General features: G+C 38.4%; 1 protein-coding gene across 1 annotated transcript in view; it reads right to left on the bottom strand.

Annotated features, from left to right (window-relative positions):
- Positions 1–24935, bottom strand: part of PTPRT (protein tyrosine phosphatase, receptor type T) — a 347808-nt gene that overhangs the window by 282723 nt on the left and 40150 nt on the right. Inside the window, exons 2-4 of the mRNA XM_009284586.1 lie at positions 9483–9754; positions 3407–3488; positions 84–199 (exon numbers count right to left, since the gene is read on the bottom strand). Coding sequence (XP_009282861.1) covers positions 84–199; positions 3407–3488; positions 9483–9754 — 470 coding nt within the window. The remainder of the gene's footprint in view (positions 1–83; positions 200–3406; positions 3489–9482; positions 9755–24935) is intronic.

Genomic DNA, 24935 nt, shown 5'->3' with positions numbered 1-24935 from the left:
TACTTGAAAAAATAAAATTAAAAAAAAACCCAAACCAAAACCAAACAAAAAAACCCACCACAAAAACCCCTGCATTACTTTACCTGGAGCCAGAGTTTGTCATGCTGTGACCACTTCCCCCCAGCAATGCACTGGAATGTCGCGTTCTGTCCCACATTGACTTCCACGTTCTGAAGTCGTAGGAAATGAGGTGCTTTTCCTAACAAAAGATGCAAAGTATTGCAAGGGTAGAGCAAGGCAGTAATTGACCGTGTTACACCAACACAGATATAAACACTCAGCAAAGCATTAGGGCCTATCCTTGACAAAGTGATTTTGCAAAATAAAGCTGTCCTTCAGTATTTAGCTATTCACTGCAGAGTGAGGTGGATGATCAATCTGACAAAGGATGGCCTAAGGGATCATACAGAGCTCTGGCACATCTAAAAACACAGATCAAATCACAACACAAGTCCATGGTCATCAGCACAATTTCTTACTGCTTGCTATAAAGAGTAATTGAGTAATTTCCTTTCTTCAGAAAACTGTGTTTCTAAAAAGGTTAAAAAAAAAAATCAAATGCTTCTGAGCTTGTCAAGCATGACTGACCCAAACCAAATTTTCACAAAGGTCTTTTTTTCCTTTTTATTTTATTGACTATCAAATACATCCTAGACCTTTAGAATAATAATGTGTCATTAATATCAAATCAGATATTAAATGAAATATTCATATAACTGACAGTATTGTATCACTGTATTAGTTTAAGATCACTGATATCAGTGTTTTGCTGATCCTAAATTCAGTATTAATTCAATATTAAACCACTGATATTAAAATGCAGACATCACATTTGTTCACAAAGGAACTAGATCAGAGGATTATCTTTTTGACTAAATACCGAACTCATTTACCTCTGTAAGTAAACTAACAAGAAAATAAAAAAGATTACAGTAGTGAATCTGACACTTTTAAATGAACTTAGCTCTTGCTGGCCTTCTGAAGAAAGTTTGTGCACCATTTGAAAACTTCTAGTAGGACACACTGAACAGCCTTATGAGACTCTAAAAGTCATTTTTTTCAACTTCATCTTTACATTCTCTAGTATGATTTGACACCGATGAAATACATAATTTCAGAGGACATACCAACCCATCTTTTTTCTATTGGAATCAAATAGCTTCAAAAGGTTGTGGGCATCTGTGTCTGCATGCATGAAGCTTGACGTACAAGTATTTGTCTACTACAGACACCCGAACAGAGAACACATGCCTATACGCTGTGCCAAATGTTTTTATCTAGCTTCTGTATCTCATTCACCACATGCTCAGTTTGCTGACAGCTCCTGAAAGACAGTGACACTGTACCATCGTGCTTTCTGGGGATCAGTAATATGCATCAAAGTTTACTGGGAAACTACCTCCGGGTGACAGTCAGAATGTACTATGTGATGTTTGCAGGCTAATACTAGTAATTTCTGCCTGCAGCCTAAGGCGGGCAGATACAAGCCAGCTCCAAATATGAAGCTGCAGAGCCTGGGTGAGTGCAGTCACACCAACACCAGGCTCCTAGACCTCTGGTCTGCCCAGCTTCCAGAGCACAGGGCGGTCCTGTGGTTGCAAGTGCTCATGCACACACAGTCAATGAGCTTTTAGCATAATGAAAATTGATACTCCAGTCCATTCCTTCACAGGACAAAAAAAAAAGGCAACACCAGGAAGATATTTATTTTTCTCCATTACTGTGTCATTAGGGGCATTGCACTGCTTTTTTGCTGATACTTAGGTTTGTCTGCTATACTGTCATCGGTGAAGGTAAAACAGAAATGAAGAAAAAACACCAGTAATTTCGAGTAACCTCCAGGGTCATCAGGAGCTTCATGGTCCCTGTGTTTTGAGTTATAACAATTGTAAAACAAATATGAGGGGCAAAGCCTGTACCAGTCAATGGAACACACTCTGGTGACATTTACACTGGTGGCTGTCATTGCTGAACAACAAAAGCAATGCTGGGAATCAGACAGGAGAAGCATTTACAAAGATTGCAGAGAACCTGCAGCTTATAATGAGTTCTGTATGCTGCAGGTTGCAAACTGATTCAAAATGGAGTAAACTGAATCATTTCAGTTTTGAGTCACCAAGAACGCACTTAATTTTGAAGAGGGACCTGCATATACTTGGAGAAATTGATTTAAAATCAGTTTAAATACTTGACGAAGCAGGGGTGTAACACAGCATCCTGTCTCTCTTTTTTAAATCCCATAACTTTCTTGTCTAGGCTTTGCCCCATAGTTTGTTCAGTGGCCTCTTTGCCAGTAAAGGGATCAGTCATCACCCAACATGCTACGGAACGCACGCAGACCATTTGGGGGATTTGTTTGGATGCTGCCAGTTATCAGCAACATCTGGTTAATACAGATTGTAAGTATTTCTTAATGAAGTAAATGCACCCAAAGGCCTGAGCAATGAGCACATGGTAAACACAAATATAATTTAGTTAAACAGCAATTAACCATACTGCAGTTATCAGATATGTCCTGTTAAACTTGAGCAGAACCACGTCTGTCACATCGAATGGCAGCTATTCTTTGAAATTCTGTATTGCAAGAAAACCAGTTGATTTCACTCCATCGATACGATCCACGATTTTTCTGTGAGCAGCTGACACTGGCTTACTAAAACTATGAACTAGTGAGAGGGGCTGTTTAAAGAAAAAAAAATCTTTAAAAGAAACTGTGTACTACACACACAATATAGACACACAAAGTCCTCAAGCCACACTGTAGATGCATAGAGAAACCAAACAAGTTCAGACTCAATGATTGAGGCTCAAGGTTTCTTTAAAGAGAGAAAAAAAAAAATCTAAGCTTATTATTATGGCTGCAATAGAAGAAACATGGCACTAATATTTTTGAACAGTGTAATGAACCTGCATTAGTTTCTACTCCTGGGCAAGTGTATTGTCTGAATGAGATTTATTTTTAATATCTTTATGGGGATGCTGAGTGGGTTTAACATTATTTGAGAGAGACCTTTGGGATATGTCCTTTACCAAAGAAATACTGAAACAATTTGTTTGTTTATTCTTTTCTTAAGTTAACCACACAGGATATTATCAGAAGCTTTTTAGATTGTTTTCTACCGCAGTATGATTCAGAAATAATACAACAATCCAGTTTATATTCTCATAACAAGAAAGGAAGAGAGGCTTCCACAGATGTCCTGGCACTAGCTATGGACTGAGAGCAGTTTTGCCTTTTGCATAACTTGCAAAGTTATTTAATTATGCAAGGCTGATTGTCTTTAGGTGTCTCAGAGGGATACAAGAAAACATTTTAGCGCTGACCAAATTGGGTAAATCACTCCTTTAGACTGCAAAGCCTGGTATACAACACATTGATACAGTTAGAAAAACAAAGAGTGCTCACTGCATGGATGGGCGAGAACTCTGACTTCATCCACAGCTATGTACCCTGGATGTCCTTTCAAAGAGACAGATTCAAATATCACCTGAAATACAAAATAAGAAAAAGTTTTCTTAGAAAGAATAGCTACACTAGTCATTTGGCCAGTCACTATATTCTGCTCTCACTCCAATGTCCGAGGCGTTCAAGGCATTTCCATCATTAATAATGAAGGGATACCGAGGCAATTCAGTATGTACATGCATACCAAAGACTGAAAATCTGTTTGATATGGAAAACAAAAAGTTAGAGCAACGTTCATTAGGATTAGAGACAACTATGCGCTTCTTTCATTTGGAAGAGCAAAAAATACCCTGTACATATACACACCTATATTCACTTTAAGCACCAGTCCAAGAACATTAAGTGACAACATTTGACATCTTATTCTTAGTATGCCTCGGAAGGTTGGAGAATGCTGTATGTGAGATAAAATTCTCTTATTGAATCAATAACCCTGCATGGACTCTTCTGGAGAAAACCTTGATTTGGCATGCATGTCATTGCAGCATTAGAAAGCAAATTACGAGCAACAGATGACCCTGGATTCTAGTTACTGGACTGTAATAAGATTCTCTCAGGTACAATAAAGTTGTTCCTGCCTTTCCCTGGATTGAACTAACATGGTCTGAGAATTAATATTCTTAAAAACCACGTGTAGTATTTCTCTACATTAATGGTACGCTAACTAGCACTTTCTATTTTATTTATGTACCTGGATAATGAAAGTGTTCCACTAATTCGGGTCCGAATAGACAGATATTCAATTACAGATGAACAAAAATCTCATTCTTCCCTATGGCTTTGTGATTTTACCTGGAAAACTGCCCTGATCTGAAGTATCCTGTTACTGAAAATGTACAGGCTACCTGAAAATCGGCAGGCTATCTGAAAATAGGCAGTGCGGAAGAAAAAACCCCAACTAAAAAAACCTGATAAAGAGATCATTAAAACTATGTTAACTACTGCCCAATAAACTAACTAAAAATTCAGGAGAAAATAGTATTAAATATGGTGCAGTTTGCCCAACAATTAAAGGAGAGTAGGACATGAGTTGTGGACTGTGCCCTCATCGCAGCCTACACCTCAAGGGGGGCAGCGGAGGGGGAGGTGCTGATCTCCTCTCTGGTGACCAGCCATAGGAAATGGAACGAAGCTGCATCAGGGGCAGTTCAGATCGGACATTAGGAAAAGGTTCTTCACTGAGAGGGTGGTCGGACCCTGGAACAGGCTCCCCAGGGACGTGGTCACGGCACCAGAGTCCATGGAATGTCTGGACAACGCTTTTAGTCACATGGTTTAGTTTTAGGTAGTCCTGTGAGGAGCAGGGAGATGGACTCGATGATCCTTATGGGTCCTTTCCAACTTGAGATGTTCTATGAGGAACAAAATTTAAAACAATTTAGAAATGTTAAACTGCAATAGAAAAAAAGAAAAATGCAGACTGATTATTTAACATCTTGATAATGCTACCTCTCAAGTTAGTGATTCTCTTCCCAAAGGAATTAAGTGCTACACTTTACTATTTAAAAAAAAGTATGAATGCGTTGAGATGTAATGGATGCTGTCCTCCGCATTTGAAAGGGATGTCCCCAGTTTCATTCCCTCTTACTAAAGTAATGTTCACAGTGTACTAAATTGCTCATTTTTGCATGAGTATACAATAATGTTTTCAAGGACAAAGTTAATTAACATGTTCAGTTGGCACAGTTACTACTGTTAGAGCAGTATTCCAGTGCAGCTACTTGTTTCGGAGGAGAAAGTATTTCAGTAATTTGTAACCTCTAAAATTCATTACTAGAACACAAAGTTAACTACTTAAAGCCAGTTCTCGACACTTATTTTCATTCTAATTAAAAGCTGGTATTCCAAGTCTGTCACTGTTTAGACTCTTTTTAATCTCCTTCATCAGAAGATTTAATACAGTAAAAGGTTCAACTGTCCAAATGCTGATCACTGCATGCCCTGGCTATGAAAGTAGACCAGTACGTCCTTCATAAGTACAGAATTGCTGTTAATCATTTTGCTTTGCATTTGGGCTTCCAGAACGTAGTTTCTACTCATGTTTCCATGACTTCCTAAGATCTGCTCCCCCAATTCAAAACATATCCAAATGTGAGAACTTCTGAAATATGTCCATTAGCAAAAAGATAGGATAGAAACAGGTAGAACACAAAAATTAACAGGCAAAGATATAAACTAAGAAAAGCTCAAGTGTTAACAAGATGTAGAAACAAAGTTCTACTCCAGAGGAGGGTGAACAGAAAATAAGCTGTCCAAGGAGCAATAGGAGGAAGCAAGTCTCTGGAAGATAAAATAATCCAAAAAACATCAACAAGTGTTTTGTGTTATCAAGGTTCTTGATAGGCTTTTTAGGGACTGTATAGAATAAGAGTATAATGCAAGTCCTTAGTATGGAGATTATAATTTATTTTAGAAATGAAATGTCACTCATGATAAAAATTACACTTTCTGGGAAGGTCACGTAAGCAACTACTGTGACTCCCTTCGGGCTTGAATTAAACTGCAACATTACAGCTACATAATCTTATTTTAGTTTTGCATTTGTGAGAAGCTATATGCCACAATAAACTAATTCTCAATTTCCTGTAAGCCAAGAACTTGGAAAGAAAAGTTCTCCGAGGCATTGGCATTAGCTATTAGTGCGTGGCAAAAGTAAGCACCGATACACAGAGAATTGTCTTCTGTTAATTCTCGACATGTACAGGGTCATTAATACAGCACAACGTAACTTAAGCTGGTAACAACCGAGTCAGCTCCTAAAAAACCCATGCACACTGGTGCAGAATCCACTGAAAAGAGTGGAGGGTTCCTCTCAATTCACACAATATTGTTTTGACAAAGTGTTTTATCATCTGTTCTGCTTTACACTCAGATATTCTTGTTATCTCTCAGTTCAAACTTCCACATTGTTGTCTCTTTCTGTATTTTGCAGCATCTCAGCCCTATCAAAGCACGAAGCACAGAAGCAGCCAGGTTTTCCTGAAAAGAGGGAACTGAGACCCAACATGAGGAAAATGCAGGAATCCATGTTTATGGGGCCCAGTTCTGCAAATTTCACACTGAATCTCTCTCATGTCCTTTTAACATCAGTTGGAAATGTAGTACATTTCCAATGTACAACCAGTACAATGGTTGAGACACAGGCATTTAACAATGCTTTACGTTTAAGGAACTTCTCAGAAATTAATATAGATGACAAAATGCAAAGCTTTACTCTTAAAAAACATTCTTAAATGCTCCCAAGAACTGCAAATACTAAGTCATTTCATGTTTCCTTACCAATAAACAATCCTACGTTTCACTGCTGCTATATACCAACAATGTCTGTGTTAGCAACGTAGCCTGGCTCATCTGTTGTGGTACAACAGGTTTCTTCAGGCATGGATCAATAACGTTCCTTGCTATACATCAAAAAAACTCTTCCTGGCAGACTCTAGTGCTGCCCTTGGTGCATTCTGGGACTAAGTTCATCCTTATGGCAAGCAGTAATTCAAGATTACACATATTACCTTTCTCCAAGAACTATTATGGCTTTTTCTCACTACACTAAAAACATTTGCAGGCTGGGAATCCAAGTACGAGTAACTCTAGGGTAGACATTATAAATCTCCACCATCCCCACGTTTATATCTCAGCAGAGTGCTTTTGGATCCAGATTACTCATATGACCCTTGCACAGAACTGCCAGGCCTAAAACACGACCTCTGGCAATTGGCTTGGTTACTAGTTTTCCACTAGTCACATCTCCAAAGCTCAAAGTACTTGTTGAAGCCTCAGACCCAGGGCAGATAGTTTGAGATTTTTTGCCTGACTGAATTTTCGATGCACACTGCAATTCAAGCTGGTGTGGTTTCTGTGCATTAAGAGAATAATCCACATTTTGCCTGACGCAGATTTCATTTATTTAGGAAAAATCCTATTTTTTCCTGTGTTACCCGGTGCTTTTGAAATACAGAACATGCTTTCAGGCCTCTTGCGTACAAGGAGTTCTGTAGGCATGCAATTTTGATTTAAAGCTGACAAATAACACTCCGATGGCACATCCTAGATTGTGAGTGTGAAATGAGACACTCCCTAGGCAACAGTACAGCCAAGCTTTTGTCATCCTGCCACCTCTGGACTCCTTTAGCCAGAAGTGTTACTTTAGGCTGCGAAATAACAATAATTTTGTCTAAGTCCTTCATTGTGTTTTCCTCTTAACTTTTGCAAGCTTAAAGTTTTCTTTTATCTTTTTTTTTTTTTTAAAACCTTGATTAAATGTAGAGGATTGCAGACCATCAACGGAAGTTGGTTTATAAAATCAGGGACTGATGATAGATCAGTCTATTAGATCCCCCATAATAGTGGGACAGATCTCAAATTTTAAAAGCCACACTTAAAGAATAAGAATATAAATATAAGCAGAAGGAAACATCACCACCGTTCATCAAAAAATAAAAAAGAAAATCCTTGCATTTTCTTGGAAGGAACTATTCCTAGGCAGTTACTGCTGGCTTCCAATCTGTTCATTTTTGTGCTGCAGTGAAAAATTCTTGTTTGATTTAAAGGATTTTTTGCCCAGGAAAAGCAAACTTGACCTGCAAAAAGGACTTGCAAAAGAAGTAAGTGAGGCTCAGGAAGTCTACTATTGGTATATCTAAGAGTAGGATCTCTCTTAGTGTGAGATCAGACCGTCTTTTCCAGGTTTTGCAAGCACTGATTATCTGGGTGAAAGGTCATGTCTCTTATCTCTGTGGAGCACCTACTATGAAGTAAATTCTGGTTCATGACCAGGTTCATGTTAATATGAATGGAGTATAAGCTCTTTAATATGACTTCAGAACAAGTGACAAGTTGTGCACAGCCCTTAAAACACCACTTTCCACATATCTGCATCTCTTTATCCCTTCCTCTCACCCTGCATAGTGTACTCTACGTATTCTGCCGATATCCCCAACTCTTTTTCAGAGGCAGAACATTAAAGCATTCTACTTCAGCTCAGATTTTATAGACCTCCTACCCAGTTATTAGAAGCAAAAAAAGAAAAAAAAAAAGCAAGCTTTTCTACCTGCTGTTTTCTACCCACAGACTATTTGCTGCCTTTTCATAGTTTATTCTATGGTAATTCTTACCTCACTCATGTCTTTTATTAATATCATATGTATTTTTCCTGCAAGGTTTAGGGTGCAATTACCTCCCAGGCTTTTTTTTTTGTCTTGAATATAAAACGAGACAAAAATGCTTTCAACACCTAACAAGAAGTATGTGAGTCCATTGTGTGCAATCTTATCTAATTAAAACTAAAACAATGACTGCAAAGTTCCCACGTGAAGTTTTAAGTGGACAGCTAACAAGTAGCTGTAAAATTAATATAACTGAAAAAAAATTTACCCATTACATTCCTCAACTTTGTGCTTGTTTTAAAAAAAAGAAATCTCCTAACAGAAAAGTAAAATTATGTTACAAGCAGTGCTAAAAAGAAGAGGAACGGAGGATCTGGTGAAGAATATGCTCATGTTGATAACATGGTATGAGATTTTATTAGTAGCTTATGTACTTACACCCCTTATACGGGCACAGGAAAAGTCCAGATGCGAAGCTGAGTGAACAAATGTTCCTTCTTATGGAACCAACCAAGGGCCAAAAATAGTTCAGGCAAATTTATGCGGAGATACAGTTACACATCTAGACACCCGGTTGTATTTACATTTACATAGTGCCATGGAAAGTGCCAATGCAAGGCTGTTTATGTGCCAATTTAATGATAAACAAGTGGGTCTTAACTTCCCAATAATTTGACTCCCAGCAGTCTAACCATCACTCTGTGACCACTGAAGAAAAAGTGTGAAGCGGGAAGAAATATGTCAAGGTGCCTATATAACCCTCTTGCTATAAAACTGCTATATGTAAACTCGTTCTGATAGGAAAAATTCAGAGGGGGATTTAATCTTCAGAATACCTATTGCTAACAATAGCTTAGCTCATACCTAGCCAAATGTTCAAAGGAAAAAAAGAGAAAAACATTACAAACTCATACCTGATAAAAATGTGGCCAAAATGTACTGATGGCAAGTTCTGCTTTCACCCATCCTTCTGTAACAACCCCTGAGACGTTCCATATGGGATTGCCCTGTGGTCCTCCATTCACCTTCACGTAGACATTCAGAGCGCCAGGACTCGAACGGTCTCTGCTGGATAAGTAATAGTGGAAGTCGATGCAATGCGTGTCATTTTCTTTCAGCGTAGGCAAGAGCAAGTGAGCTTTCTGCCCAGATGCCCGCCCGGAGCTGTTCACCATCATGAAGGAGCCTATAGAGGAAAGCAAAAAGAGAAGAAAGAGTGGTTTTGCTTGGCTTTTTCAGTAAAAACAGTTTCATTAGAAAAGTCAGTGATTCCCTTCGAAGCCAGAAAACAAAACATTCATCTGAAGAACTCAACCAGCTATTTTATGCTAGCTGTTAGGTAACAGAAAGAAAGGATATTAAAAATTGCAAGGTATATACACAAATAGATTCAGGGCCAACTAGAACCACTGTAATTAGATAACATAAAAATCAAAATAAAAATACAATTTTGCTTTTATTATTTTATAACCTTGTGAAAAAACAGTCACTAAAAGCATATTCACACCTCAAGTAGCAACGAGGCTCTCCTACCACGTACAGTCCCCCAAAGACACATTCAATACAAAAACTACAACAATGGACCAAATTCTCAGCTGATGTTTGCCTACACGGCCCCCACCCACTTCGTGCCAATCTATACCTGTGAACCCTGCATCTTGGCACTATAAACTTTTGAAGGTTGTAATGTGTTAAGAAAAACCCAATTTTCAGAGCCCAAATGAATTGGGCTTGTTAGCGTAACAGCAACATCTCAACTAGAAACAATGCAACAAGGACAATTATTCTTCTAGGAGGGAAGGACGGGCTGAATTTAGGGAGGGAAATATGTACTAAGGCAATTTATGAATTTGTTAACCTGGAAGCTTGCATCATATTAACCATGGCACTTGATGTTGAACTCGCATTTTGATTCATCAAGCAGTTATTTCACAGCACATTGTGTCTCAACTCATCTCTTCACAGATGCATCAAGGTGACAAATGTTAGCAATAAGGAAAAACATTATGAGAGTTATTTGATTCAATTCTGTTTAAAGGATCTCCTTTATGTGTGTGTGGACACTCACACTCAGAAAAAGCTGAGAAAAATACTAAGACTGGGGGGGGGAGGGAGGAAATCTGTGTGTCAGCAGCCAGGCATGATAATTTTTAATCAAATGCAGCCCTCTTGACACTCTCAGTTCTGATGCTGCTGCCAAGGCATGCTACAAATGTATTTCTCTGCTGGCCTCTTGCAGTTCACAGAAGATTGAGTTTGAAAAGCCTTGCCTCACTTCTAACCTATTGACTTTCCCTATTCCATGTCATAGCAGTGTGACTCAGATGAGCCAGATAAACATTTTGATCAATTCTGTGCATATATTCTAAATTTATATCAACAGATACCAGCAACTTTCTCCCACAAAAATGTTTTTTTACCTGTGTTTATATGATATATGTGCATTTTGTAAAGGATTGAAAAGCATGGATGCAGAAGGAAGTCAATCTTTCAAAATGTGTTTATATGATATATGTGCATTTTGTAGAGGATTGAAAAGCATGGACGCAGAAGGAAGTCAATCTTTCAAAAAAAATCACACATTCTAGAGACCCTGGAAAATTCAAGCACAATGCAAGCACAGCTGGGGAAGAGGCTGTACTAAGAAATATGAAAATTTACAGACAAGATGCTCTCTGGTAATTCTATCTTTCATTTTGATATGCTGAAAATCAAAATGGCCCCAAATCAAGACATTCCAGATTCACAGCAAGGACTTCGAGAAACATAAGAGCTGAATCCAAACTTCTCAATTTCTCTCTAATAATCAAAGTCTGTAAGATGGGATTCCTGACAAATGTTCACTGTTGATCTAATTCTGCTCCCAGTCAACCACAAAATCCCCTTCTTCAGCGAGTACTGTATACATACTATTCTTAAAAATCCACCCAAATAAGCTAAAGTTTCGAGAAACTGAGATTTGGATTCCGTTTCTATGACCTAGGATAATCTATTATCAGAAAGCACAATTGCCAACAGGCTTGAAGAGGCAGCACAGCCTGACAGTTAAGGCAGCAGGCTGGAAACCCGACAGCCTGGTTTCTAAGACTAATTATGACATTAACTTCCATGATCTCTGTCAGTACACATAGTCTGCCTTATCTTCCCTTACAAATAAAGCAAGAATAGTTGTAAGAACTACTCTTCTACTGAGAATCTGGGAGGAAAGCCAGTGCAAAACTGCTGAGTAACAGTAGTATAGTATAGAGGAGTATAGCAGCTGCTGTGAAATGCACTGCCTGCAGCATTTCAATGCCATTTTGAGAAACAGTACATGATACAATGAAGACAAGTTCTACATTTGCCAGATCTCACACTTGAGGACGATGGCACAGTCAGTTAAAACACTCGGTGAAGAAAAACAGAGCTCCTGTGCATCCATAAGGTTTTCAACCAAGTGCCTGCTACACTGGGTAGGAAAACCCAGGAAAACTCATTTTTGCACCATCATTGATTGGATCATAGGGCACATCATTTAACTTCTGGGCATCTTTGTCAACTTTTTTTTTTTTTTTAATTTGGATAATACATGGATTCCTACCCTAAAGAACTACTCTGAAGCTGTACTGTGTCTAACACAATACGGTCTTGAATTGCACTGGGGTAGGCAAGCGTTTCAATGATAGAAAAAGTTAGGGCGTATTTCACTTTTACAGATTCATATATAAAAATAACGAGCTTTCGTCTGGGAGAAAAAACATCAGCTTTTATAAAAAGTTCAAAGCAATAATTACAATTTTATTTTTTGCCACCCACAAAAAAATGAATCACAAGCTATTCGCTGTATGACAATGGCCTTTTGTGCAACTGCTGACATGCTAGAGAGAGTATGGAGCCTGAATCCAGTGACTGACAACACGAGCAAGTAAAACATCCATCCACCAAAGAGCGCTTAACAAAATCATTAGTCTTAGTTACTAAACGAATAGCCTTACAAACAATTGTCATATGCAAATTATTCATAGCTTCTTATTTATAGCTTATGATTTTTTTTTTTTAAATACAGTATGCCTGGAGATACAGGAGAAAATACTATAAAAATGTGTCTCCAGCGAAGTCCTGATAAGAGGTATTATTTTATATGACAGTGGAAAAGATGAAAAATTTCCACTTATAGTGCCACCTCTGCCAGAGAAAAGCACTCACACCTTGTTTAAGCTAGTTTGTCATCTACTAACTATACCACGTTCCTCATTTCTGCAGAGACTTAGCATGGCACCTTCCACAACAAACCCTTCCCTGGCTAGTCAAGGCACGTGCACAACACCTCCAGCCTGGCCACTGTAGGGGGTGTAAACTTATAGTTTTGTCAAAACTATAATTGACATCGGATACAAGAATACACCGATTTATAACTTTCAGTTATGAATAAATTATACCCTGTATTCTATAAACTGGCCTCCAAATATACCCGTCTGCACACATTTTCATTTTTCTTTTCACAGTGGGAACCTGAACGGGCATGCTGTCCCCGTCCCCTAGGACCTCCAAAAGGTTGCTCTGCATGCTCCAAGATCAACAGCTGAGATCCACTGTCCTATTACAAATCTCCACGCCCACTGAAGCTTGTCTGGGCAGGATACATCACTTCCAGGTAGGTGAGAGACCACGAAAATTGCTCCCACCAGAAAAAAAAAAAAATTCAAAACAGCCTTTTAAGGACAAGTGTGGTTTTCCTTATTATCCTTAATGAAAAATGCCATATTGCGATTCAGAGGCTGACAGCCTTCTTTAGGCTGAACGCAGAATTGAAGCTGATGGGAATTATTCTCAATTTATAGGCCTATATGTGCAAATAAAAGAGATACAATCTGGTCTGGCACCAACAAACCGCTTGTCATATTTTCCACTTATATAAAGAACTTGGGAATGAATTAAAATGTCACAAATGGAAATTATTGATCAATGGACAACTGAAAGCCACTTAAATGTCTCCAGGCAAGAATCTGAATAAAATGAAAGGTATCTTGGAGAAACTCTTATTTAGACCATTGCATATCCAATTATAAAAAATAATAATAGGAGGAGAAAAAAAAAAATCACTTAGCCTTGTTTTGTTTACTTCTCCAGAAAATTTGTCTCCAGGCAAGAATCTGAATAAAATGAAAGGTATCGGGGAGAAACTCTTATTTAGACCATTGCATATCCAATTTTAAAAAATAATAATAGGAGGAGAAAAAAAAAATCACTTAGCCTTGTTTTGTTTACTTCTATCCAGAAAATTCAAATGTCATAAAGTCAACACGAAACTGAAAAAATGAGTTTGGGGGGAAAAAACTACCTATGCAGTGTAAAAGTTCTTTTTTATATGTATTGGACACAGAAGTATATGTTCATTAAAGCAGATTTAATATCAGGTCAATTAAATTTAGTACTCTTGGATCAACAGGTTAGATTAATTAATAACTTGCTGGTTTTGTCCTGAATAACTAAAAATGAATGTGTTACGTTTGGATCAGTCAGAAGTAAGGAGGATGCGAAGACGGTAAATAAATTCATTTTTAAAAATCCGTTCAAACGACAGGAACATAAAACGGCACTCTCTCATAGTTATTAAACATACCACTGAAAATTGGGGAATTAAACCATGAAGTGCTCTCTAGCTGGCCATAAATTTCAATTTTTCCCCTGCTTGGTGTATAATGATGCCTTGATAAGCGTCCTATTATTGATGCATCTGCAACATATATCCTCTTTTTGGAGCTGAAATGCTACTCTGTAGCAGATGGTGGCTATTGTGTTTACACATCAGCACTTTATGATTGCATTTTCTCACGTCTGCAGTAAAAAGAAAGCCGTAATTGAGTTTTTAATGGCTTTGCACATTGTTCATTAAGATTACATGAGTGTGTTCTGACAAATGACAGCTGAAGAAATGAGCCACTGGGAACCCCTCGTGATCACCAGACAGACCTCAGTTGATGCTGTTTCACTGTTGGCTTTGAAGAACCACGCTGTTTAAAAGTGAAATTATAGCAACCATTAAAGACTGAATGTAAACTTGAAAAGAAAGCTGTCAAAATGCTCAATTGCAAAACGAGACTTCTGAAACCCTGAAAACAAGAATCAGGTACAGAATGTTCTTTTAAAGAGCAAGCTCCTTCCCAAAATAAAGGAATGGGTTTTCCAACAGCTCCATCAGGTGCACAAGCATGTTTTAGACACAGTTTTGCTTACTTCTGAAGAATAACTCTATCTCCAAGAAAGTAAGTCTGACATCTGTCTTTGTTAAGGTAGAACAAAGCAACACGGAATAATCCGGGTTGGAAGGGACCTCAGGCCAAGCTTCTGCTCAAAGTAGGGTCAGCTATGAGGCCAGCTCAGGTTTCTCAGAGCTCTTACCTAGAGTCTTACAAACCTCCCAGGAGGACTGCCCAGCCTCTCTGGGAAACCTGCTCCATTGCTTGACTGCCCTCATAGTTTTTCCTTATATTCAGTCCAAAACCTCTCATTTCAACTTATACCCTTTGTCTCTCATCCTCCAGATGCTTGCTGCAGTAAAGATCCTAACTTGGTATTCCTGATAACCTCCTTGTAGGTACTTGGGGGCCACTGCTAGGTCCCCCCAAAGCCTTCCCTGCCCCAGGCTGAACAATCCCTGGTAACTCCTCAGCCTCTTCTTACAGGGCAAGTGCTCCAGCCCCACAGACTTGGTGGCCTTTGTTGAACTTGCTCCATTTCATCAGTCTCTCTGATATTTTGACACCCAAAATTGGGCACAGTATGCTCAATGCAATAAGTGGCAATGAAAGGGGGACCACTTCCATTCGTCTACTATGACCCTGTCAAAACAACCCAGGATGCCATTAGCCGCCTTTGTTTCCAGAGCACACCACTGGCTCACGTTCAGCTTGCCATCTGCCAAGATCCTCAGGTCCTACTCAGCAGAGCTGTTCCCCATCCAGTTAGTCCCCAAGCTGTCTTCCCAGGTATTGCTGTATTGCTCCATATCAAATTTCATAATGTTCCTACCAGCCCATTCCTCCAGCCTGTGTCCGCACCTCTAAATGGTGGCCTTACCCGCAATTGTATCAACCCTTCCCTCCAGTTTGATGCCATCTGCAAACAAGAGCGACCATCAACAGCTGCCATCCAAGCAGCTTTGACCCATCTAACTGCCACCCCCCCATCCAGACCGTAACACCCTAACTTGGAAATGTGTGAAGCTCTGTACTGCCTCTGACAGCAGCAGCCGCATGGGACTTGTTCTTCTGCAGTTCAACTACAGTACCAAGAGAGCTCTGATAACTTTATATTTAATCAAAAATATGGGGGGAATTAAGCTGTTCTAATTGGATACAAAAACCAAAATGTTCTAAGGATGCTTATTAGAATAGTAAACCACAGTATTTACCACAGTCATTTTAACCTATATATGTAAGTGAATGAGTACACATCCTTGCAGTTTTAAATGCTACATGAGAAGAAAAGTCTACCACTACGAATCCCCAATACACAAGAAAAAACTGCCACACAGACTGTGGATGGATATCAAAACGAAGGACAGTTCATGGTCAAGGAGAATAAAGTTATTTCGAACAACATTAATTACATTGGCAGCTTTACAGGCATGATTTCTCACCATACTTTTCACCATCCTTTCAAGGTTATCGCGAGTATGTTACAGAGCACAGACCGCAGCACAGAGCCTAGGGGGACACCTCTGGTAACCTCCCCTACCAAGAGTTTACTGCTGGTCTTTGCCTCTTATCTGTTCACCTTTTGAGCACCTTGTCTCTTCTACTGCAGCCTCACTTCTTTTATGGAAGAGTCCTCTCAAACATCTTTTGGAAATCCATCGCATTGTTTTTGAAAGTCATTTTAACAATAAAATCCAATTTACTTGCCTTTTTTTAAATCGCATTGTTTTTGAAAGTCATTTTAACAACAAAATCCAATTTACTTGCCTTTTTTTTTTTTTTAAAAAAAAAAAAGTCAAAGTATTCCAATAGATTTGTGAGGTGTGACTTCCCTTTGCAAGACTGCTTTGACTCTTTCCCAGTATTTCATTCCCAGTGGAGTAGGATTAGGGTCAGAGCCAGTTCACTGTCTCGTATACCAACCTGGAAGGCCTTTATCACAGGTATTTTTACAAAAGGACAGATCAAGCAAGAGGCACCTATGCCAGCCAGCTAAGCAAGCTCATGCCTTTCCTAGTAAGGTTTCCACATACCATGTTTTTGCATATCTTTTGGTAAAGCACATATTTATAATACTGTCAAGTCAATCTGAATGCCATAGAACAGCTATTGAAAAGCATCTACACTAAGTATGGAAAAACATGTTTTAGGACAATATAAGAAAAAAGTCCATCTACCTCAACACTTGGTTTCCAGCAGTGACAAAGTGGCCACTTTAAGCAGAACATAAGAATCAGGGTACTGTGAAGTAGGATTTACCATGTCAAGCTTCTGACAGTCAGCTATATCAAGACTTTTAGAGTCAAAAGCTCCATTTACCCCTTTCATTGATTAGCCACAGACTGATCTTCCTCCCACAATTTTTGTTCAGTCAGTCAGGAATAAGTCTCTGTCAACAAGCTCTGTAGTTTAATTATACATTGTGCTGGGGAAAATAAATCAATAAATACGTCCATGCACTTGCTTTAAGCTACTGCCACTTAATTTGTAGTTCTTATTTTATGAAAAGTTATGATTACCTACCTGCTTCACACTTCCCACATTTTTATATCCCTACTCTTCATACTCGTGTATAACAACTGAACAAGGCTCCAAAATCTCTTCCCCCTGACTGATGTACTACAGACAGCAGCGTTTGTACAAACTCAGAATTAAACAAGATGTATCTCATAGCTGCTATCCCTTTTTCAAGTACTAGGACAAAATCAGACCCATGGGTTTTAGTTCTCAAATGTGGGTCATACTGAATTAATCTACTAGTGAAATAAAAAGAGTTTGATTCACAGATAAGTATGAATATAAACTGCAAGTTGAGTTCAGTATAATTCATGAGGACAACTCATTCACTTGGGAAATTATCGGATAACGGGAAAGTATTTTTTTTAAAGAGACAGTCTACTATTTGTAAAGAACTTTTCTTCTGGAAATTAATGTCATTAAAAGAATTATATTGTTTGGGTTTTTTTGTAAGAAAAATCTTCTCTGGGAACAAGACTGATCCTATATTACTTCAGTGATCACAAATATTTGCTGTAATTATTTAAAGAAAGTGAAGACTGTGGCATAAATGCTTTACAAATCTTCCCTGCAAACTAGGCGTGTAACAAAAGCACGTCTGGTTTGCACAGTTCCAAATGTCCTTGGGAGGGGAGAAGTTTGCAACTCTTTCACTTTACATAAAACCAAATTATTATAGGACAATACTCAGAACTAGGAAACCAGGTTTCCCACAGTTTCGTAATTGCAAACTGCAGACTTGTTCATTGATTCCACTGATTGAGCCATAAATGACTGCTGGCATTTTCAGTGGCATCCAGACACTGTTACCAGTAAATCACAGGTGTTACCAAACTACACTCCTTTTACAAATGTCTTCCAAGGTCTGAATAATGGTGACCCACAGACACTGAAAGATGCTAACAACCCAGGAATGGCCTCCAGCCAAATGACAGCTTCCCTTTATTCACTCCTGAAGTAAATGCTGAAGTAAGCGACATCCACTGCAGGGGCTTTACCATCCAAAATGGCAAACATTAAACTACCCCTAACGGAAGAAACAGGATGAAACTATACCATGGATTACAAAGAAGAAAAAAAAACCACCACATTTTAGTGGTTTGCCTCTTTACATGCTGGTGGACCAGAGTCAGCAAGCCCTCTTCAACTACGAAATCCAGATGGGAAGAGATCAAATGACTGACAAAGCCAACAAGGGCCTAATTAACAGAGGGCTTTAAGGTGGATAATGGGATTTCTGCAAGAGGCTGTGAAACAGGGACTTGGGGATTAAATGTTTTGTCAAAAGTTTCAGAACCCCAGTTCTCTTAACAGCAGCGAGATGGTCTCATTAAGACATGGGATTCAGAGTCTAGAAGCTTTGTGGTCCAGCCTGGGTTATAGCTGTCCCAGTAACATATATTGCGATCCACCCAAAATTTGTTTGCCCATTTTTGTTACTTCTATATGCTGCTTTTTTCACTTCATGCATAGGGAAGGACCCTATTTGTTAAAGGGATGCTCTTTTAACCTTACAAGAATATTTAAATCATCAAGTGAAAATAGCTTCTTCCCTGTTCTATTGTTAAAAGTATTATTCTTATAACGTACTACATATGTATAGCACTTGGTCACATAATTCTGTGGCATTTATCAAGGACAGCCAATGATAGAGATTGACATATATGCAATATAAAGCTAACACGCAGGATTCAGGTTCTGACTTCGTAATTTCCTCAGTGACAAATGGGGATTTTTTCATTGGCCCTAAGAAAATTAAACTGAAATGTGAAGGCAGAGCTCTTATTAAAATAGCAATGAAAAGAAGCACTTGGGAGAGTGATAGTATCCAACACAGTAGAGGCAAGAGGAAATTTTTAAGCACAGGAGGGACTTCTCATTCTCTCGATTTCTCGCATAGGCATGATCACTGAGCTAGAAATCCTGGCACTGCAAGACAACTGACTAACACTACAGAAATGACAAGGCAGAAAAAAAAAAAGGGGGGGAGAAAAAAAAAAAAGAAGCCTTTTCTCTATTGCTCGTTTCTGGCCTCAGCTAGAGGCCGGCGTGGTCTCTAGTAGCCTGTATTCAATATGGGAACCTGTTAGATTCAGTGTGGAAAATCAGCACACAAAGGTTAATTCACATCTGTATAGACACAAACACCGCAGCGATACTTAACTACACTTCAAGATGCCCCAAAAGCTTGTTCTAAATGTTGGATCAGACAGTTCCTGAAAGCATTGACATTTAACAATTCTAGTCTGTAATAGGGACTGCACAGTTTATCATGAAGATTCAGGACTGACGTTCTCACTTCAGTGGTGCAAGGTGATGTCCAGTGTTGCTTTCCACCTGCATCTCTAGAGCACAGTCCTTCCCTCCTTACAAATCAGCTGAAGAACATTTGCAACTGCTGTTTGCTGGAATAGCATCGGTGGTCAAATCACCTTTTCCTCTTCACCAACAAACTCAAATTTTGATTTACAAAGCAGAAATCATTGTTCGTCAAATCTCAGAAGACAGCCATTGCTCTGAAGTTACAGCCTAGCAACTGTTCTGCATATCTCATGCTTATCTCTAGGCTCCACAGTTATTTCTAGAATTTTCTTCCCACATTTCATAAACGTTTCTTTAATAAAAGACCGATTGCCACAGTTGTAAGCCTAGGTTCAGTGAGAAACAAAAAATGGTGTATGCTGTAGAATCAGAAACAAGCCTATAAATCTCAACAATGAAAAACTTTTTAATAGATTCATTGCCAGCATTCAATGTTGCTAAGGTCATCGCGGTCGTATACTTCAAGAGTGTGCTTATTCCATTATTTATAAATATGGTATACATTGTTTGGCAGTGCTATAAAAAAAAAAAAGGTCCATTAGCAGTGGAGCTATTCCAGTCTATCAGGTAAAGGAATCTTGTAATAGTAAACACACAATTCTCTATAAACAATAGATGAGAATTCTCTACAACTTTAATTATACCTTCTTCATTACATTGTCATTTTTTAAAACTGATGAAAACGTACACTAAACCCTAAAAACTGAACAGGTTCTGTTGCTTTTTAATTCCAGTAGCCTGACAACTATTTACCCTATCAATCACTATCTTAACACTTCGGTAAAATGTAGGCAATTGATTTAAACACTTAATAAAGTTTAGGTTATTAAATGGGCAAATAAACAAAATAGGTGGAATGGCCATAATTCAACATAATATCTTCATTTAAAGACATTGCAAATCTTGTTCTTAGCACCCAAGAGCTTTATTACAGCTGAGCCTTGAAAGAGAAAGCCCACAGAAATGAGTGGTAGGGACATTAGTAAGCCTCTGTTCAAACCCTCTCACAAACGCCGTTCAAGAAGGCTCAGGATTCAGCAGAATACCAAGTATCTTCCTCACCTGATTTAACCTGTGGCATAAACTGCTGCCAAATGCCTGCCTGCCCCTCTCACGGAAGTGGCAGTATTTCCGTAAGCAGCCTCTGTATACACCCTCTGGAAAAAACCTCAAATTTTTAAGTTCAAGATATACAACTACTTGTGTAATATATAATTAGATGCTAAAGAACTCTCTTAGGACAAAATACCAACAGTAAAGGAGTTCAGAGGTTGTGGTCAGTACAGACTTTTCTGAAAAAGTAATTGCTACTTATTATGCATGCCTCAGCTTTGTTTGCAACTATGGTACTTATTTTAAAAATCTGTATCTTGTTAAAACCCAATGGCTAAAACTAAAAATCTCTCCAACCAGGTAGATACAGAGTCAAGAAAAGCATGTTTTAGGTTGGTGACTACAAGCAATTAGGTAATTAAATCACTACATCTCAGTTACTGCAACATTAACTTTTCTTGGAAGGGGCAGCAAGAAAAAGGTCAAAAAGTCTGCTGCCTCTCAGTATCAAAACCATCAACAGAAACATGCTTTGATATGCCTAAATGTACATGACATGCACAAAATTAGGATTAAAATTTCTGTTTTCAAAAGCTATCTTTCCCATGAATGTCTGGTATACGTAATGGTCAACAGACAAGAAATAACCGTAATAACACACGTAATAACACACCTCATAGACCATCTATTCTGCATTATCCAGATACAATGGTTGATCAATTAAGACATTAAAAACTTAACAGCAGTCCTTTTTCAGGGTACCCTTTGTTCTCTACTTTTATGTTGTGTTGATCTTGTTTTCCAATTCTGGTTTGTCTCTGAACACATTTTTTCACTTTTGCCTAATTCTCTCCTCTACATGCATTTTAAAAGGTGAAGGAGACAGAGTACAAACTCCATTATGCCTTCCTCTCCCTTTCCAAGGATGCAACAGGTATCTGTTGGATGCAGCCTCATTCGTGAGAGGTGTGTGGATGGATGGCTCAAGGTTCATAATGAGGTTCAATTTAATTTGTTTTAATTTGGCTACTCTAAGGCCACGAGATTGAATACTATCAGGTGGTTACCCTGGTATCGCTCAAGGTTCTCAAGCACTAGTCTACCGTGTCTAACAATTTGCATCACACAAAGCCTACTGCGTGTCTCCAATGCCTCATGAGATCATCAGCTGAGACAGCTGTGTCCGTAGCTTCCTGTTCTTGATAAGTTAATAAACCATGCTTATCTTCTTGCTGTTAAAGAAGCTAATTAAAACTGACATAAAATCTAAGTTGCTGGGCCAGTCGGACCCTAAAGGTTGAGCCAATGAGGACGCTCTGAAAGACACTCTAGAAGCGCCTTTGGCAGCAGCAAGACAGCTGCCAGAAGTATTTTGGTGAAAGTATTACTTTACTACGAAGTACTGAACTCCATGTAGTTCAAGCACATACTTATTTTCAATATATTGGACTCTTCGTTTGCTTAATCATTAAAGACAAATAGCTGAATATTTTTTATTCCATAATTCTAGAGTATTAGAAGCGGTTTATGTGTCAGCCAGAATTAAATATCTCATTAGTAAGCACGCAGCTACATTACTAGCCAACATTTATGATCTCTGCAACTTGTGTAAAACTTCCATATGTCTTGTATATGTAACATTTTCTAGGAAACTGCAGAGGGATTATTACCTTTTATATCTGTGACAGAAAACACATATTAAACGTAATGCCAAAAGGCAACTATAGCAAACAATGTCTGAAGAGGAATTGTTTTTTAAGCAGTTTGTTTTTACATAACTGTGTTCTAACCATATGGTCAGTTATTTGCACATTTAAGAAATCAACACTACAGCTCTAAACTCAGAATATGTTAAAGGTTATATGCCGAGCTATTTTTGCACCAAATTTTCAACTTTGCTGAGCTCAGTTTCAACAAAGCGTTGGGTGCTGTTGAAGTCAGTGATGCTATTCTGGGTGTACTGCAGTATAGCCAAGGATGGAACTTGGCACAGTGAATTCAGAAAATAATTAAGGCCATCTCACAAGCCACCACACAGTATGGCAGCACAAGAATTTCTCAAAAGGAGCAGCTCAAAACTGCAAAAGCAGAGGCTGATGCAGACCACTGTGGAGGCGTATTGGCACAGGAGAAAGGAGCCTCAGTCATTCCAACCCACGTCTTTACCAGCTGTGATCACTAGCAATTGCTCATTCCCATGCAAACTAAATTAGACCAGATTTTTCTTTAAAACGGGCAATGTTTGTTTGCCTATCTTAACTCCTGTTATAATTACAGCAACCTAAACAGGGGAGTTACTATCAGCGTCCTCTTTTTCAGGGGTACTGTACTGTTCAGATGGCCACTTTCTAGCTGAATGTTACTCACGTATCAAGAAGAGAAAAGGAAATGCCACCTTGAAGCAGCTCAGTTGCCAACAGTGGCTAGTACTAGCATTCAGAGAAGATGCCTAAGTCTCCATGATAAAATTTAATCCAAAAAGAAGATATTTCTCCATAACATGATGAATTTGGTGACAGGCTCATGACACAAGATAGTATTTGTGCTTAAAAAAATCCCAAACCACGCAGCTGCAATTCAAGATTATTAAACTAGATCCATCATTACACAAAAGTCTAATCATTATTTAAGTAAACATCTGATAGTTACTGAAACTTGACAAACATTTTTACGCAAATAACATGACAGTTGTGTTGAATAACAAAGCATTTCTTTGAGTAGCTTGAAATAATTTGCCTTTGAGCCACTGTATATGTCCCTGTGTTTTAATCAAACAAATATGCTCAGTACACTTAACATACACGTAATTTGTAATATTTTATCACGACACTTCTCGGTCTTTTTGATATTAAACAGCAACAGGATTACCAGTATCTACAAAGGCTATTATTCCCATGTGCTTTTTTGAGCCCAGCTTGATGCCTGTGTAAATATTTTTTACTAAATTGTCCAAAAGTACATATATATTTATTTCCTGTGGACTGCAGTTCATTTAGAACCTAACAGTGTAATACACATGATGTTAATTTTTTATTTTTTATTATTATTTTATTAAATTAATGGAATCTACTGAATCACATTTTCTGGTCAAGATTTTCCTGCTGAAAATCAACAGAGCTGTGTACTACGACACCCCTTCTGAGCTCTGCAGGTGATGACAGACTGACTTGATACCACTGCTTGGATGGAAACTTCAAATATTGTACCTGGTGAGTTCCTAGATCCAATCTAAATCCACCTTTTTCCCCACTAGGTAACTTTTATGTAGTACCTGCCACACCAAAATGACTGGTTTATACGGTCATAAACGCATTGAACTGACTAGGAGCATTTCATTTAAATAAAAGGTAAATATAACTACATTACAAATATTGCACCAGCTCTTGGCACTTTGTTTAAACGGATGGAGCTAAAAATTACAGTCAGCACAAGACCGAGCTTACACAGAGATTTTTAGTTTGCAGAGTAAACAGAGTTCATAATGTTAACTGAAAATTGTAAGTTATACATGAGACACAGCTCCTAACCTATCCCAAGTATGCCAGCCGTTAGTTCGTCTCAAGTTCCTCACAGCTCTCAACAAATTTTTCTGTCAGTGCCACACCACGTATTTAATTGCTCATTTCCTCCTACAGAATGCAATTTAGTATATTATTAGGAAAGACATTTGGGCCATCAGTTGTTAACCTTCTGGCACATTTGACTATTTTCTGTCTCCGCTGGTCTTCAAATCCCACATAGAATTTTGTTCCCCCCGAGGATTACTTCATTTAATAAACTCTCAGGAGGTATTTCAAAAGCTTTGAAATCCCTGGTAAATCCAGTTTTAATCCATTATTACACTGGCATAGAAGTAATTTCTGTACAGTAGAAAGACATAGTTTTCCTCTGCAAACGCTCTGCTGGTTAGTCTTCCATGCTGGATTCACCCTAAGTGGATTCATCTATTCGTTATTGTCTCAATCATTTTACCTCCAAGCTTTCTAGGATCATCCCTTTTTCTTTTCTTTAAAGAAAAAAAAAATCTCCCCACTCTTCTTTTTAGTGGCCAATTAAACAGCTATGTGTCGTGGTTTAATTTCAGTCGGCAACTAAGCACCACGCAGCCGCTCGCTCACTCCCCCCCACCCGGTGGGATGGGGGAGAGAATTGGAAGAGCACAAGTGAGAAAAACTCGTGGGTTGAGATAAAAACAGTTTAATAATTGAAATAAAATGATAATAATAATATGATAATAATAATAATACACAAAACAAGTGATGCACAGTACAATTGCTCACCACCTGCCAACCGATG

Source organism: Aptenodytes forsteri, unplaced genomic scaffold (assembly GCF_000699145.1).
Source record: "Aptenodytes forsteri isolate BGI_AS27 unplaced genomic scaffold, ASM69914v1 Scaffold215, whole genome shotgun sequence".
NCBI classification, from domain to species: Eukaryota; Metazoa; Chordata; class Aves; order Sphenisciformes; family Spheniscidae; genus Aptenodytes; species Aptenodytes forsteri.
The sequence above is the reverse complement of the archived record's forward strand: the minus strand, read 5'-3'. Positions and strand labels throughout refer to the sequence as shown.